At 44.8% G+C, this 18,353-nt stretch overlaps 1 protein-coding gene across 1 annotated transcript in view; it reads left to right on the top strand.

Annotated features, from left to right (window-relative positions):
- Nucleotides 1-18,353, top strand: part of LOC104624471 (peroxidasin homolog) — a 43,051-nt gene that overhangs the window by 5,093 nt on the left and 19,605 nt on the right. Inside the window, exons 2-6 of the mRNA XM_010291852.1 lie at nucleotides 5,188-5,259; nucleotides 12,974-13,045; nucleotides 13,295-13,366; nucleotides 16,231-16,302; nucleotides 17,824-17,895. Of these exons, the coding sequence (XP_010290154.1) occupies nucleotides 5,188-5,259; nucleotides 12,974-13,045; nucleotides 13,295-13,366; nucleotides 16,231-16,302; nucleotides 17,824-17,895 (360 nt within the window). The remainder of the gene's footprint in view (nucleotides 1-5,187; nucleotides 5,260-12,973; nucleotides 13,046-13,294; nucleotides 13,367-16,230; nucleotides 16,303-17,823; nucleotides 17,896-18,353) is intronic.

Raw genomic sequence — 18,353 nt, 5'->3', positions numbered from 1 at the left:
TTACAGGCCTGTTTTCAGTAATGCCTGTGGTATTTGCTTCATTAAAACGCAGCGTGCCCATCCCTGAAACTTCAAAACGTAAGTGGTGTGGCAGTGCAGCGGAGCCTGTTCTGCAGCACCAGGCGCTCTGCCTCTGCTCGCTCTCCTGTGTTTCACCCACGATCTTCTGATTTGGTTTACTAGTATTTCCATGCTGAACATATTTTCCTCCCTTTTCACCCTTTGAAGAGTCAAATCTTGATGTATTAAGCTGGTACACCCCAAAATAGCCAGGACTTGGAAAAACCCCCAGCCCTGAGCCTCCCTGCGGTCTCCTCATCTGTCTAGCAGAGATGGCAATGCTCAGCTGTCCATGTAGGGATTCGGAGATGAAGGCTGTCACTTATTAAAGCCATTTGGGGACTCGTGTGTGAGAGGGACATTCCTGAGTTGGGGAGCTGATGACAGTGAATCTGGAAGACTTCATTTCCATCTCAGCAAGGCTCTTTTCCCTTCCTGCCAGGACTGGAGCTGTTTGGCAGGATGGGAAACCTGCAGAGCCGACTCCGATATTCTGTGGATAAGTAAGAGAAATGAGCATCTTTCTGATAAATGTTCTGGCTCTTTTTATATATGGGAAATTGGACTTAAAAATTATGTTTAGGATGTTTTTCACACCCTCCCTTCCCCAGGAAGGACTGGAGGGAACCTCAGTGTCTTATCTCTGTTTGTAAAACCACCTTTATTCTCTGTGTCTTTGTTGATAATGATTGGGTGGCTGCCACTTACTCAACCAGTTCTGGGTGAAATGGTCCAGCATCATTGCTATGCACAACGTTTTGAACACAAAAGATGCTTCAATGAAACAAACCCAGTAATTTCCATGGAACTGCAGTAAAATACCTCTTGTAGGTAATTATCTGCTTGGTTAACATAGTAATTCATGATTCTGTAAAAGCCTAAATAGATTCAACAGACGTGGAAGTTTCTTGTAAAAGCCATTGATTGCTTTATGTGCTAATCACTGATAATTATTTAATACAGTGCTTTCAGAAATGACTGTTCTGATAGCAGCTGAAAGGATCAGAAAGATTCAAGTGTCATTCTGTGAAGACATTTCCCCATTCATTTGCAAATTCTGGTGTTCTTGGTAAGCCTCTGCAATGGGGTTTAAGAATTCCCAGATTCAGCAAAGGCGAGTTATTTCAATACCAGATCCTAGATTATCCATGTATTCCAGCCCAGTTTCCTGTCAGAGCTATGGTGCTTTGGCATGAGGGTTTGGTGAGATACTTTGCTGAGCCAGTCAAGCTGGTATTGCCCGGAGGGATCAGCATTGCGTGCCGCTGTCCCGGGCCTCCAGCATGGGATCCTTTAGCAGTAGCTATCCCCTTTGTTCCTTGTGGAAAGGTATCTTGTAATCCCAGACCGTCGGCCTTGAAATTGTCAGGGAGAGTTAAATCACAAGAGGTTTTCCCCCCCATTTTGCAAATTCCAAGGTGGAAAGGAGCAGGCGGGCGTGAGGGAGCCCAGCTGCTGGTGCACGCAGCGGCTGGGACGGGAGCAGCCGTGCGGCGGGTCCCCGTAAAAAGCACACTTGCTCGTGAAAAGAAACTTGAAAGTTTCCAGGGTGAGTGCCCTGGGAATAGAGAGAAACAAACGTTTCTGTGTAAGAGGGGAACAAACTCTGTAGGGAATGTTCTCAATCAAATACACGCAAGCCAGGAATTTCCCAGCGCAGCCCTGCGTGGTGTTCGTTACCCGCTAAGCTTCAGGCTAAGGCAAGGTCTGGAGGAGAACACTATGGAGGAGGCAAAGCCAATTTTTTTAAATGCAGTGGTGAGGAGGAAGATGGGGGTTCCTCTCTGCCTCCAGGGGCTTGCTTTGCTGTGCAGGGACATCCACACTGGCTTCTTTTTACTACTTTACTACTTCTTTTACCTACTGCTTTCGTAGGTACAGGGAGCAACATAGTCTAGTCCATCCTTCTGCCTCCAGGGCAGCATCCACACTACCTAAACCATGTGCGGCTAATGTCTGTCTCACCTGCAGTCCCCCCGACTGTTTTAATACCCTTGCTACTTAAGATATTGAAAACCAAAATCTGAATCTGCAGTTTTAGACATTGACTATTTTCCCTTTTCTATTTGTGGCAATGTTCTGACCTAGTTATTGTATCTATGGCTAAATAAGCCATTTCGGTTCTTCTCATTGTCATGTTTTCTAGACTTCAGATTGTTCCCGTTGCTTTCCTCTGGATTCTCTCTGGTTAATTCACATAATTTCTTGAAGTGCTCAGAGTAGACATGCACTGTTTCGGTGTCCTTTTTTGTCTGTGGGGAAAGCTGTTGCCTTTGTGTGATGGAGAGCAAACCAGAGAGTGAGCTTACCAAAGGAGCGCAAGACAGCTGGGGTCCAGGGAATCATTTGAAGGTCTTATCTGGAACAGAAGACAGAAGGAAAATCCAGATATTTCATTAAAATAATAAGCTACGTTTTATTATATGCTCCTTAGGGATGATGTAGGGGAAAAGTTCCTTCACGAACCCAGACCCCCGTTGCTTGCTCAGCGGTGGAACTATCAGGACTCATCTCTCCATCCACACGCTTCTCAGCCGCTGGAGCACCACTGAGAGGTGGTCCAGTCAAGCGACAGCCTGAGACCTCTCTTAGTGACACAGGGCCACTCCTGCCGGGCTCCGCAGCCCAGGTTTGCGTTATTGCTCTCGCAGGTGAAGAAACCCACCTCCCGGGAGGTCAGACTTGCTTAGGGAGCTGGAGTCCCGGTGCAGACTTGCACAGCACCGTTTCCAAGGAGTTGTTTTCGGCAAGCGACGGATAGTGGAAACAAGCCCGGGAGCGGAGGAGCTTGTGTTTTATTTTTCTGGCTCTTCGGACTGTTTTCAGTCACCTCTGGTTCTGGGTTTTGCTTTTAGTTTCAGCTGTGGAAGCTGCGAGCTTATGTGTGAATGTGGCGGTGTGAAGGATTGCAGTTGTCTTTGTTCATTAAAATACTCTGTTTTTTTTTTTTTACCCACCTGCAGCCCGTGACCCAAAGTGGTGTTTTACACTTCACTGCCTGCTTCCTGCTGCCTTCCATGAGCATCAACAGCTTCAGCCCTGACCCCTCTGTATTTCTTCCATCTATTTGTTATGTTCCCTATTACCTGTAGCCAGCTGCCTGGACTAATTATGCAGCTCTTTACAGCCCCCCGGGGCAGGCAGAGTTGGTGTCTGCGTTACAGTGTGTAAATCAAGTTTGCGTTTCTTCACCTTTTTTCATGGTCTAGTCTTTCCTCATTTCCTTTTAACGAGGCTGTGGAGAATAGTCAGCACGTTGTGCTATCGCTTTTGCCAGTGTTTAATTGTATTTGGCTTTATGGTGTCAGCCATTGCCTTGAAAAATCTGTACAGATATCCTCAAATTCACGTCATCAGGGGAGAGGGATATGCAACACCTTCCAACAAGAAGAGTGAGAAACGCACATTTGAAGCAGTGCAAGTAAAGCCAAACACACCAGAAAATATCAAAGGTAAAGTTACTGTTAAAACTGCAATTCCAAAGGATGATCCTTCGGGACTGCGGTTTGCAGTGGCAAATGGTGCTTCTAAGTTAAATTCCAACACTTTTTTTGAAATACTGAAGCTGTGTTCCTTCCTGCCCTCTAACTCTTCTCGGTGCAATACTTGTCACTAAGAAAGGAGAGAGACTTCTCCCTATGTTAGTCTTCTCATTCCTTTATTCAAAGTTGAAAAGTTACAGAAAGGAAAAAACAACAACAGAAAAGGCAACTTCCACTGGCATGTGTTCTGTTGTGTTCAGTGATGACGGTAACAAGGCAGAGATTGAGTATTTCAGTGTAACGAGTTAAGTAGAAAGGTTGTGCGTTTTCTGCCTAAAAAGTAAGAAAATTTAGTAGGAATTTTTAACATAGAATATCTAGTTTTGCAAACTCTTAAGCTAAAGAAACATTACATCTTAAAATAAAGTCAGCTTTACTTACTGTGTATCCTCTTCTTGAGTACTTGCTCAAAGATGTGTCAGCCCCGTTGGGCTGAACAATGATACTCACTGTCAGTTCAAGTTTACAGCCACCTGCAATGAATGTCCCTCTTTCTAATCTTGATTTTATAAAGGCCTTGTTGATGCCGGTTCTAAAAATGAGTGTTGAACTTGTAGCTATTTGTAGCATTCTTGTTTTAAACTCTGCCTCGAAATGCTCTGTAACTTACCACCAGAATGATGGGTGATTCGGCACGTTCATGTGTTTTTTTTAGCTCTTAAAGCAAATGCCCTTAAAAGGCTGCCTTAAACCAAGAAATAGCTGCGTATTCTCTAAATGTGATAGATCAGGCAGCGTAGAACAAAAAAAAAAAGCGCAACTTCATTGTTGTGCTTTGGAGAGAGGTTAGCAGCAAAGAACATTCGTCAGTCTTTTGCCATTTGTTATAATACACTGGACGATGGAAGGTGCCAAATCAATGCACATTCCCTATAGAAGTGTTTCTACTTGGTTAACCAGGTTAAACTGCTTAGCTCTTCTTTTATTATCTCATTAGCAATCAAAAACCTATGTTTTAGGGCTCCAAGTCGATGTAGTTACATGGACAGCCCTTGAAATTTGCCAGAATCCCCTGGACTCCACTAATTCTAATTGAAGTTGGCACAAATGTGAAATGCAGGCAGCGATAAGCCGTTGTGAGTCTTGGAGCATTGCGAAGCAAAATGTGAAATGCTTATTATATGAGGTTATTTGATCAGATTTAACCATTTTAGGACAAAGATAATTTTGCTAAGGAGCTAAAAAATGGGTTGCGTGATGATGTGCATTCCTCTACAAATCACTATGAGATGCAAGTGTTATTGCACATGAACTTGGGGCATTGAGCAGCAGACCTTGTCAGATGTTCATGGAAATGATCACTTGAGTCCTTTCAGTCTTTAGTTTTCTATGAAATTAAAATGAATTCTGTACACGTAGGCTTGTCCTCGCTGTTGGCTGACATTGTGGACAAGAGTATTCCCCAGCCATCATTCCCACTCCTCCTCCACTCCTTTCCCTGGTCTTTGTCTCCATTTCTCCAGTTTATATAGGCCTGGTATAATAGACTCTCCCTGCAACCCTCTTCCCTTCCTCCCGTGGATGATGCTGATTGCTAATGGCTTGCCTATATCATGAGTGCAATGATTGTATTTTCTGCTTTCAGAGATTTACGCTTCAACCACATCAAGGAGATACAACCTGGAGCCTTCAGAAGACTGAAGAACCTCAACACACTGTAAGTTCCACTCAGTGATCCTGCAGTGAGGATCAATCCATTTATTACTTGTGTTGGTACTATCTCCTATAATGGTTTAAAGATGGCCTTGGTCTTCTAGTTATTTCAGCTAAGCTGTGCATATCCAGCTAAAGCTTTAAAATTACCTTTGTTCTACCCTGGATCATGTGTCTCACATTTTTAATTAAATGTGCTGCTTAATAACTTTAATTATTCACAATTAACCTGTCCTTTAAAAAAAAAAAATCCTCATGCATACTATTACTGACTGAGGATGTTTGAGCAGGTATGGCCTTAGAGTAGCCCGTAAAAACAGTTCTGGCCTGGGATCAAGGTAGTGGAGGGATGCATTGAAAGCTTCTTCCTTTCCACGGCTGCCTCAAATGCGTGAACCACATTAGCTGCTCTACACGATTTTGAATGAAGTGAGAGGTCCATCCCTCCAAATGCCACCTTGTCCCTGTGCCTTGCCCTAGAACAAATGCCTACACCTACCCTACTGCAGATAGGAATGGGAGTAGAGGGCAGGTCCTTTGTCTGGCATCCCAGCCAGAGCAGGCATGCTCACGTCGGTATGACACACTGCTCTACTAACAAGTTTCTCACTCCACTCAAAGGAAATAGTGGGAGCCTTTGCTGCTTCTTGCCGCTGTAAGGCTGAGCGTTTGAAGATAGATATGAGTACATCTGCACTGGGTAGCCAAGCAGTTGAAAACAAACCAGCTCCCAAATCAGGAACAGAAGCTGTGTCGGCACAGCACTGTGCTGGATGTAATTGGCCTGTTGAGACTCAGATCTGATTATTCAAGCTGTAACACAACGCTAACAGCTATAGGATTTCCAGGTCCAAGCTTGAGCCTCTCTGTGAGGCAAACCAGCTAGCGCAGGAACCCACGCTGCACAGCAGACATGCTCAGATTTCCTGGGTTCATACATTCATGGTCCCAAATGGTAAGATAAAGTCCAGATTGTTTTGGGTTTTTTTTGTCCGACCTTGAGAGATCTGAAGTCCCTGATCCTTTGAAGATGGCAATGCTGAAAGAAGGAAGACCTGGGCAATAGGAATTCAGTCAATTGTATGAAGGTGTAGGAAGAGTGGGAATACAGCAGAACTCTAGCATACAGCATGGTTCAATAGCTATCTTTTAAAAATCAGCATTTGCTAAAGATTGTCCCACTGTGTGTGTGGGACTCATTGGCCAAACCATGACTGCAGGATGCTTCAGAGTATCATGGCCCAGGCCCCTGCTCACAGGACAGGGGGTCAGCAGGTAGATAGGTAGAAAACTTTATTGCCAGTGATGCTGTTCATCCAGAGCACAAGAACAGCCCACATTAGTCACTCAAGCAGCACCATGTAGTACTTAGTTACCAAAAATAATAGAGAGAAAGGATAGTTTGGATGGATTTTTGGCATTTGAGGTAAGGTCAGATAGGTGATAAGTGTGACTAAAATATCTAGAGAGAAAATAGCGTCCAAGTCCATCGGGTTTTACCTTATCACAAAGCTCTGCTGAGGCATCTTGATCTCCAGACCTGCTCTTCCACCCCTGAAGCTCTCCTGAGTCGAGAAAACAAACCATTCCAAATTATGTCATCTCTGTGTGATGCAGACAGATGTTTGGCAGACAGCACGGCAGGACCGCCAGGCTAGTTTCAGCCGAACCCTGGGGAAACTAAGGATGCTGGCAGACCTTCACTTGGAGAGACACTCCACCCAACCTGTGGAGCTTTGTAAGAGATCCCAGTTCCTGCCCTGCCAGTGCCTGGGCAGCAACTTGACATCTGCAAGACTTCTGCTTCTGTCTTCTGGCTCCTGCCACTCTGCTTACAGCTAGATAAAGATACGCAGCCTGACTGAGATGGAAAGACCTGTCTCTCTATAACACTCGTTTATGCTCCATTAATTTGTCCAATTCTTTTTGTTTTCTGTCTCTGCACCCTCCTGGACAGGGACCTCAAGGACAGCAAGTCTATGAACAGATGCTAAAGGGACTAGGCATGAATGTACCCCCTAATATCCCTAATCTCACGATTGTGGATGCCGGGGCAGAAATGTGTTTTTGCACAGATGATGGGCAGATTCTCCTGCTTTCCCTAAGTAGCGTCCTATGGCCATGGTCAGAGCTGGAATACTGGACTAGACGAAACACTGCTCTAACAAAATACAGCATTTCTGTATTTGAATTCTGAAATCAACTAGTTTTGCAAATTCAGCCTTTCCATTTGGGTAGTACTCTGTATGCTTGGTTGTATTTCCTGGTCTGGCAAACTGGAAGGATCAGTTTTTCTCACACTCGTAGTAGTAAACTCCCATGGATGAAAAGCATGATAACTGAATGAGAGAACGTCAGACCTCACACGCCTAAAGCAGCTTTCTCTCCAGGAACTTTGGTTTGTCCAATTCCCACATCAAAACTGACAAGAGCTGAAGAATTTGCTGATGTTTCTTAGATGGTAAACTCTTACCTGAGGAGTCATATAGGTCTTCAAGTTATAAGGAGAATAAATCCTTTAAAATCCCTGAGAGACTTGCTGGGGAAGTTTGGCCAGAATATTTGAAGCAAGAGGTTTGGAGGACAGAGCAGCTCAGGTTCCATTATGCAGAGCTCTGAGCTTGCAGCTTTCTGCTATGAGACTTAAATCTTCCTTAAGCAAATAAATGTTTTTAAAAGAGCCTTTTCCTACAATGCTTTGACCTGGCACAGGAAGGGCAGCAGATTCTGGTGAAGTTTCTGTTCTGCATGTCCTTTTGGGCAGGATGGCTGTAATATATCCAGGTTTGACAGTTTATAAACCTTGATAAGGAAACCTTTGTAGCCTGCGTTGGATGTGAGGAGGTGGGCTGTGAGACCGACGGAAGAGGAGCCTGCCGTGAATGCCCAGTGGGGCTTTTCAACAGTTCAGACCTTCCCCCGCCTCTCCTCTCTTCTCTCCCTAGTATGGGAGATTTGATAAGTCACAGAGCACTACTTTAAAATTAAAAATAGGAGCCCTGCTTGTCTGTGGAAGAGATACAGTCATATGCTTCTGGCTGGGGTGTCCTGGTACAGCACCATAGGTAATTAGCAATTATCCTAAATGCTGCACCGCTGGGAGCTTGCTTGTTGGCTCTCTGCAATGTTGTGTGCATTGGAGAAGTCCTCTTGGGCTAAAGGTCTTGGAGTTGTAAGGTTTCCTCATCCCTTCCTATTACTTCTTCTCACTTCCCATGCAGATGTTGGTGTCAGGGTCTCCTTTGTGTATTTTTAAATTCTTAATATGTCCCCTTGCTAAAAAAAAATAGAGTGGCAGGGAGAGGGAGGGGAAAAAACCTCTTTCATGCCATCCACAAAATACCCACAGCTCCTCAACAGCTGTTTTGCTTGAGTTTGCCAACGCCAACTGTGTTGCTTAACCCAACATTAGCTCATAGCAGGTGGTGGACTGTGGAAAAGAGCAAACACATTGCGAGCCCATGGTGAGGCATAGCATCTCATTGCTTTCCAGTTTTTGCTCCTTTAGGTCATCTTTGGGTGGGGATGGATGATGACAGCCCTGCATGACTGTCCCCTTACGTGTTTCCACAGGAGGCCAGCACCCTGCCGTGTTGACCCAGTTGGTTGATTGCTGTACTTTCAAACCAAGACCATTACAGCCAAATGGTTGCTGCTACTTGGGTCTCTCCAGCATCGACTATAGAAATGTCCAACCCTGGGACCAAAGCAGTATTTCTTAACTTCCCCAGTATGTATGTTCTGCCTGTGGCAGGAGCACCCGAGAGAACAGGGACTCCTGTGGAGACCGCATCATCGTCTGTGCTTCTGCCTGGGCCTTTGCCCTGTCAGTGTCATTGCTCACATCATATTTCTCTTTCTGCTTAGGTGAGAGCAGAAGGCACTGCTGGTGAGCTCTGCAGCTCTCCTTCAGATGCTGCTTGTAAACGGTTTCAGGGTGGACGACAGGAGTAACATGGAGGTTCTGTCTTAAACCCTCTAGTAGCTCTTGAGCGAACGTGTTCCTGCCAGTAAGGAGAGGATGTCGGAGCCTGCTTGGATCTCAGAATAAAAGTTTCCCCCTCAAATATGGGAAGTGGCTATTCCAGATCATTCTATCAACAAGGGAGGATGCATGGCTGAACATTAAACTCACTTATTCTCCCCCTTTAAATACACTATGAGATGATTTCTGCTAATGGTGGGAGGAAGAAAATAGCTGTTATGTCACAATGACTGTAGCAAGTGGTTTGTCAAATGAAAAGAGGAAAGAGTGCACGTTTTGAGTCTGAATTCTGCACGGCCACATCATTTAATACATTCTTCAAAACAGAAAACGACTCATTTCACGCAACTTAAGCCTGTGCTTGGCAACCCGGAGAGAGGGTGGGGAAGGAGAAGGGAGGGGCGGTCAGGACATAAAACCTAAAGGAAGCTGAATGTAAAATGTTCTCTTAGTGAATCTGGGCCAGCTCTCATGATGCTTGTATATCTCAAACCTCCCAGAAGAAGTTTTCAGGAATTAAACCTGTATGATTGAGTCCACCTACTCATTTGGAGCCCAGTTCACCAGCTGGCACCAAGGGGAATGCCACATCATTTTGCTATCTTTTGATAAGCTCCAGGAAACGTACTTCTGATACTTTTAATTTAGCTTGTTTTGCTACAGGGTATACTTAGGATACGCATCGATAACAATCTTTCCAGCTTCTCTCTGCCAGAGCATTTATTCCCAGCAGATCTGGTTAGCAGTAGGTCTTAGTTTTCAATCTTCTTTAACATTTAGCAGGAATTTGGGCATTTTTGCTATTGATTGCAGCTGGGATCAATATCCAGGTCATGCCAGGATTTTGCATACTTCTCTGCCTGGGTGACATGCACAGGAGTCAAGGAGCAGACAGCTGTGCAGAAGCCATCTAAATTCTTTCTAGGAGCCAGATGTGCTGCCTCATTTATGGATTTCTCTGAAAGCAGCATTTTGGAATATGTGGACTATGATGGACTTCATAAATTATCTCACTTCTGAGTTTTTTCCAGGACATATCCTTCTATTACAATGGGGGATCCTGAGACAGGAAACAGAGATGGCTTCTTCCATACGCTTTTTAAACTTTAATCGGGCAAATGAACAATTTCTTAAGTATTAGACGATGAGATAAGAGGCTTGCATATGCATGCCATCTGAACTTCCAGAATTTGTCTTATTTGGCTTGGATCACTGGTTACACCCCCTTGAGCTGTCCTAAATAGCCAAGACAACAAAACAGACTAGGTTAATGCTTTTAAATAGCACCAAAATGCAGCCAGACAACATGTTGCAATTTGAAATCCCCGCTGGACTTCAGTCCTGGTCTAAACTCTTTGTGTTAAAGATAAATGGCGTGGGGTGCTGCTCAGGTTGTTGGCGTGTCCTTGCCTCCCAGACCTGGTCATTGTCCCATGTTCCCTATGAAGTGAGTGGCCAATGCCAGTTGCGTTGCAGGGGACAGGTGCTCATGTCCATGGAAATGACGTCATAGCTGGCACCCGTCTATCAGGCCATTGAGCGTCCTCAGAAGTGGGGCCAAGGATCAGATAACGGAGCACAAGCTGCCTTCGTCCTCCGCTGGCTGAAGATGAAAGCACGCTGATAGAGGGCAGGGAAGGAAGCGTGCACGGCTGGTGCCTGTGTTGTCTTTGTCCTGTGGGTAAATAGACAAAAGCCCTCTCCCGCACCGCTCTGAAGCGGTTATTTCCAGTCCTTGGGTGTTCAGCCATCAAATAAACCTTTGGGTTGGTGTTCAGGGGCTGTATTTCCACTCAGCGTATCTGGCTGTCAAAGCAGGACCGTGTGTTCCAAGAACTTGACATCACTTTTGCATCCTTATGAGTGAAATCGGGTTGTTTAACCTCAACCGTCTGTATTGAGCCATTGCTTCCAGCTGTGCAGAAACTTTCCAGCCACTTTCTGCCTTAACCTCTTCGGGCTGCTTGTCCACAGCCCTGGCAGTGCGCGGTTTGTAGTAGCGCACGCGTCCGTGGTAGCAGGGTAGCTAATCAAGAGAGGATAATCAAATCAAGGATACTGAGATTTTTCTCAAACCCTTATTGCTCTGACTTCCAAAAGTTTCTTTGCACTCGTGTTTCTCACGTGCTTTTTGGACGCTTAGTGTAATGCTCCACCCGAGAACAAGCTGGTGGAAAGCTGGTGTGACTCGGGTGCCTGGCAGTAACTGGTGAAGCTGCCGTAGCACATGCGTGTTTCTGACATCTTTTATCTTTGCGTCCCCGAGGCATTTGATTTTATCTTCATCATCTTTTCCCACGGGTTTTCTTCCGTTTCGCTGTCTCTCTTTGTCTTTTCTCTCTGTCCTTTACCTGCACAAACTGTTCTTCCCGGGAAGGAACCTTTGCTTGTAGTGCCAGAGGCTGGGTGATGCACTGCCTACCCTATTTTCTCCAGCAAAGGAGGGCGGAAGATTGGGCTTTACTGCTAGGAAAGTGCTGAACTGTCTTCTCACCTGCTCTCTGGTGGCAGATCATTTCTGAGGAGCATGGCTATCACAAAAAGGAGCTTGTAAAACAGAAGATGCACATCCAATGCACATGCTGAATTTGACCCAACATTGTAAGGTCTGGCTGCTTCCAGAGGGAATAGCAGTTTTTCCTACAACACTAGAAAAACAAATCTTTGCAGTACACGGTCGTAGCTCTCCTCTCCATTTACAAATTTTAAAAATAAGTGTAGCTGATGAAATCCTTGCTTTGAGCTATTGGGCTATAAGCTCCACTGGCTCTGCGAATGCAGTGAGGTTTGCCAGATATGAACACCAGTGGGACACCACAGCGAAAGGCCCGCAGGACTGCGGTTGGGCAGCCACGACGAATAGTCAAACATCGTATATTAAAGAGCTATTTATAAGTGATTTATTTCGTTTTCTCGGTGTTGGGCTTGGCAGTGGTTGCAGGAGAGGTTTTTGTAGCATTCAGCTGCGTGATTACCGCTGTTGCACACAGCATGGTTATTACAAGGTTGAGCTGTGGTTCTGGTCGTTGGCACTGGCCATCATTTGCTTGCACAGTCATGGCAACTGCACATACAAGGCAGAGATTGCTTGCCAACACGACATTGTCCACAGGTTTTGTATTAAAATCTGGCACGAGGCGCTCTAGATCGAAAGAGGCTGTCTCTGAATAGCCTTGGGAGTCAGGTCTGTGTATTTATTTATTTTTCATTTGCACACGTTTGTATACAAAGTGATTAGAACAAAGCATTACCATTTTATAACTCCACTATGAACTGCTATTTTAAACTGGGTTTGTACTCTTAAAAACTGGCTCTGCACGCCCCTGCTCACACGTTGTTGAACACAATCATGGACCTTCAAAAACCGTTGCGGTTGTACAGGAGTGGCAGCAATGATTTAATTTCTCCTTCCTCTCCACTTCCTTCTGCCTGTCTCTCTTCTGCTCATCCTTTTCCTGGCCGAAATTGTAACTTTCGGGGTGAAAACCACTGTGGTAAAAGGTAAAGAAAAGTACCTTGTACATATTGGAAGCGCTCGGCACTTCTGGACAAGAAACCTTCTCATTGACTTAGCTGGTGTGAGTATCCAAACTTTGATCTGCTAACCCCTTTAAATCTTAAACTCTGTGAAACATGGGCTCAGGATTTTGCAGTGGACATCAGGAACAGAAATGCCACAAGTCTCACACGTGCTGAATTCACTGGCTGTGTTTTTCTTTTTTGATTTGAACAGGCTGCTGAACAATAATCAGATAAAACAAATTGTGAGAAGATCCTTTGAAGATCTGGAGAACTTGAAATACCTGTGAGTTGGTAGCTCAGTAATTTCTTAACCTCTTTGAAATTCAACAACCCACTTTTAATGTTTGCCAGTCAGAGACATATTTTCTGTGCTCAGAATTTCTGGATATTAATGTCGCAGGCATAAAACATTGCCCTTGAATCCAATCAGCAAGCTCTGCTTTGGGTTGAGGTTCATAGCTGTTTTCTGTGTCTTTTTAAAACAACTGTTGATGAGTTAGCCTAATGTTTTTCATTTCTCTCCTTTTGAAAGCTACCTTTATAAAAATGAAATTCAGAGCATCCAGCAACATGCCTTCAACGGGCTCCATTCTCTGGAACAGCTGTAAGTACAAATGAGCCTTTTTTGTTGCTGAACGTGATGTGCCTAAGAGCTGCTTTATTGGCTCCTCTAACCTGAGTGCTGTGTTTCCAGTAGTGAGAGTACCAGACACTTAGCAAAGAGTAGGATGAGGCTTCTACTGTTTTATCATCCAGCTTTGCAAGACTACACTGGCTTCATTTGAAAACAGCTGGTCCCAGTACTGATTTTGGTTAGTTAATGCTGAGGTCTTTTCCTACGGACGTCCTATATGTTTTCTCCCGACCCTAAGCCTCTGGAGCATAGGAAGAGCCCAGCTGTGCTTCTGATTCCCTTTAAGTCCAAGCACCTTACGACAGGAGGAGATAGGGGTCTGTAGGATGGCTTGAAGCGGAAGGCAACTGGCCTGCTGTGTTTATGTCTGCTGGGACTCCTGGAGCAGAGAGTAGGATCTGGTCCTTTGCTTGAATTGAGGGTGCTGGTTGAGTTTCTCTCTTATCCAAACCTTTGCTGAAAACGCACGGAAGAAGTGCAAGCTGAGAGCTGGGGCAGCGGGGTATTTTTGGGAGCGATGGTGGTGCTCACATGCTTTAAAGCATCTGGAAATTGCACGGGGGGCGGATGATGGATCCAACCAAAGTTCTGACCTTCCCTCCAAGCTGTGTGGCACTCCGGGATGAAAGGAGCCTCGCATGTTTTCCTGGCAGCTGGAGCCCATCACAGTGACGCTCTAGCAGTCCTTATTTGCTCCCCTTCTGTGTATTGCAAATCTGTGCTGTGTATGCAATCAAAGAAGTTTTGTTTCTTGACTCTTAGTGCTCCATGCTCAAGGTGAGATGAGAAGACTGAGGTCTGACTCTTCTAAAAGTGTCTTGCTAAACTGAGATGGGATTTTTCATGCCAGGGTCATCATATATTATGTACACGTGTGTAAATACATGTGTATATATGGAGAGAGTGTGAGCATGGATATTTGAAGTATAGGAATTATTTGCATCGTTGGAGAACTGGGACCAAAGGTGAAACCGTTCTAATTCATGGTTTGCGCCAAATGGCAGCGTTTATAGGGCTGGAATGTAACTAAGGATTTTGCTGTAAAAGGGATAGGATGCAGCTTGTTCTCCAGGCTGGCAGCAGAAGTGGACCGAGTGTCACGGGAAGTTTCAGGAAAGCGTAATAATAGGTGTGCTGCCAGCCTTGTGTACAAGATGGTTTTTCACCAGCCTGCTCGGCAAGGAAGCCTGGGAGAAAACATAGGAAGCAGATACCAGCTTAGCTACGCTTAGAGGGGAGGTGATGCTGGCCACAGTGATATTTTAACAATAAGCGTTCCAGACTTGATGTCATGAATAAAAGAAAAAAAACCCCAACAAAACCACAAAACCAACAAACAACCCGCAGAAAGTCCCATCTGTTTTCAATCTCGGGCAGGCATGATTCCAAAAGAATTAGCTTTGCTCAAATCCTACCCCGTTTTCCTGTACCCCACAAGGCAGCTTTTCAAGAAAAAGCGTAACCCCGTTGATGGACAGTATCAGATGCCTTCCTCAAGGTCCAAACCAACGACAGCAGACATCTGAGACTTATTAAAACATGTAGGTCTCTCCCCACTGTTGCCCTCCACTGCAGAATCTGAGTCACAGTCTCTTGGTTTGTGCTCTGATAGTGGACCATTTATCACGAATCCTTCCATTACAAATCAAACAGCCATGTGGTGGCTTAGGCAATTATTTCTCAACGCAGTCAGCTACAATAGCAGAACGAGTATTTGTAGATCCGTGATTAATCAGTATCTGCTGTGAAACTTAGGCCTGTGTAAAAATAATGGGGAAGAGTTTAGGCAACTTTGAAAGCATCTAAAGGTCAGGAACATGTCACTTATGCTGGTGAATGTCACAGCTAGTGAGAGTCTTGGGTATCGTGGGTGTGTTGCTCTGCAGACGCCACGTTTTCTTTGCTGATGCCAAGGGGTGACCTGGGGCAGTGCAGAAGGTCTACCAGGCCTCTGGAATAGGTCACACTCGAGATTTTGGTGGAACAAAAAAAATTAACCTGCATTAACAGGAACTCAGCTGTTCACGTCAGTGTGCCATTTAGGTCCAAGTGTTCCAACTGACTGAACCACCTCTGTCTTTGGAGACTGTGCCTTCCCTCTGCAGAAACAGAATAGCCCGACGGCAGCGTTTCCAGATGTTTCTGCTCTTGCTGGGTGGATGCACATGCTGGGACCCCCTGTTAGAATCACAGACAAATGCAGGCTGGAAGAGACCTTTGGATGTCTCCAGTCCCAGCTTTAGCAACAAGCAGGACCAATTTCAGAGTTTTATTAGGTTGTTCGGGGCCTTTATCTACAAATTAATTCTTAGCAAACTCATGAAGCCACTCAGAAATGTTGCAATTCCTAGGCTGGGAAAAAGTGCCATGTAGTAAGGCTATTTATTCCTCCCCGACGATCCAAGGATGTGTTGGGGAATGCTGAGGCACTAGGGGAAAGGCAGGGAGAATTCCCATACGGTGCTCAGATGGGAGCAGCTGCTGCTGGCTCTCCCTGGGCAGCGGTTTCATCCTGACCCTTAACAGTGCATGAGGCAATTCACAGTGAAGGTGGTGGTCTTAGACTTCAGGGAAGAGCAAATCTGTCCTCCTCTGTGTGTGTGTTTTAGTTTATTAAGTGAGACTAAATAATTGATGGAATAGAAAAAAGCCAATGTTGGCTACTATGTTTGCATGTAGACAGCGAAGACACTAAAGTGAATGCTGGCTTCTCCACATCTGTCCTGCGACATGTGGTGACGAATTGCTGGATGTTGGTGGATTGATCCAAAAAGATCTTCTGTCTTTTAAATTGCAATCTGTAACTCTGCCCTTTGTGATTTCCTGTGTGACAGCTACCTGCATTTCAACAACCTGGAAAGCCTGGAGCCGGAGACTTTTAGTGACCTGCCTAAACTTGAAAGGCTGTAAGTAAAGATGGGACCTTTCTTGTGAGTGAGGGGATGAGGAGAGGGGGAAAAAACCCTTAGCATGAAGCGTGATCTTCAAAATGGAGGGGAATGCAAAAATAAGCTTCCTTGAAGAAGGAGATTTTACATACTTGCCAAATAGAAGGGTTACTGAGAATAGGAAGGGAATTTCCCGTGTTGTGTTATGTTCACAATTCCACCTAAGTAGGAGTAAATCTGCAGAAAGCCCTACAGTTGGCCAAGCCAACTGAAATTTTACTCTGACCATAAGGTCAACATTAGTCACTGTTGGGCAGTGTGTACAAAAAAAGGGGGTGGAAAAGGAATAAAGTCAGAAGAAAGTCTAACAAGAAAAACACACATCCTTCATGAAAGCACTTAGGAAACGAAGTCCTGCATCTCTGGCTCCCCAGGATTGCTTCTAGTGGTAATGTAGCCACTAGGACAAAAGTTCACATGGTGGTTCCCACTCTGTGGGGAAACCAACAGACCCTTCTATGCTGCATGGAAATGTGCCCTATGTCCAATGATGCTAGGAAAATAAAATCATGGGATCCAAACACCCTTAGGAAAATTCAGACCTGGATCAGTACACTATGGCTGATCTCAGTCTCTGTATTTGATCCAACAAAAATTCTGGATTTAAATTTTAGAGGAAGGTTTGTCAGCATCCAGCTAGGCTGACCTCACACATACACGTGTGTATGCAGACATTTGCGTGCAAGCTGTACTGCTTCTGTATTTCTTTCCTGTTCCACCATCTACTAAAATTGCTTCCCGTCTTTTGTCAATGGTCTCTTATGAGTTTTAGGTGTAACTGACAACTACATTTCCCCCTCCATTATCGGAACGGAGAGTTAATTTTCCCATCTGGGTCCCCACTGATGCGTTTTAGTGCATCAGGGTTTTTTTTCTAAAAACTGGGGAGTCTTACCTGTGTGCTAAGACTCTGGAAATGTGAATTTGCTTCGGCTTTGTTCAGAGATAAGCCCAGTTCAGGCTGTTGTCTGAATTAGCTTTACTCATGGATTTGGGTTAATAACTATGTTGAGTCTAGGGCATGAGTTGTTTAGCGTCTTCTGCTGGAGCCTTACTTCAATGGCTGCCCTTGTAAAATGGCCGTATCTTCTGCAGGGGGGAAAAGAAGAGGTCCCTTCTAAACTGGAGCTGACCCAGGCACAGAAAACATAGGGTGGGTCCAGCCTGTGGGGATTTCGTGCCCTTTCTCCTCTCTTTGCAGAGCATGAAGCAGATTAACTTTAAGGTTCCAGTTTAAACCTGTTACATCACATCTTGAGTCACCGTTTCCAGTCCACGCCCGCTCACCACTTTGGTGTATTGCATTGCACTTGCAAATGAATGAAATCCCTATAGCTCATGGAAACAAACACAGTAAATTTAAAAACTAAGCTCCATTTTGATGACCCTTTGTATTTAAACTGAGTTTTGACCTGGGATGTTATGGTCTGCGTAGTGCAAATATTGAATAATGTTTTGGCATGGGTTCTCCCGTTGCAGATTCTTGCACAACAACAAGATTTCCAGGATTCATCCAGGGACATTCTCTCAACTGGAATCCCTCAAACGGCTGTAAGTAAAAAACATTGCCTGCAAAGAGCAATTGTTTATCTTTGATCAGATGGCCAGGACCCAAGGAAGAATGTGCCTGGTTGGCAAAGCTTTTAGTTGTTGCACTTCTAAGGTCACTGCTAAGTTTATAAAACAGTTTTGATTGGACATGAGAGCTGATTTAACCAGTTAGTAGTTTATTCATGCTAGTGTCTAATTACAATCTAACTGTAATCATCTTACAGCTCAATAATGCCACAGGAATGAACATTCCTGGAAAGTCCTCACAACCCTCTGCTGGCCTACACAGTTTGAACCCATAAAACATCTGTCAAAAATGTAGGAAGTCCAGGTCACAGATATGACCTCGATCATGACTTCAGATCAGTATCTAACATGGAAGGAAAAATCAGTCGTAAAGGAAAAGGCTTTTTTTCTAGAGATTGAAAATGCTCAGAGGGGTGCCGAGGTACTCAGTT

Source organism: Phaethon lepturus, unplaced genomic scaffold (assembly GCF_000687285.1).
Source record: "Phaethon lepturus isolate BGI_N335 unplaced genomic scaffold, ASM68728v1 scaffold24967, whole genome shotgun sequence".
Taxonomy (NCBI): Eukaryota; Metazoa; Chordata; class Aves; order Phaethontiformes; family Phaethontidae; genus Phaethon; species Phaethon lepturus.
This window is presented reverse-complemented; position numbering and strand designations above follow the sequence as displayed.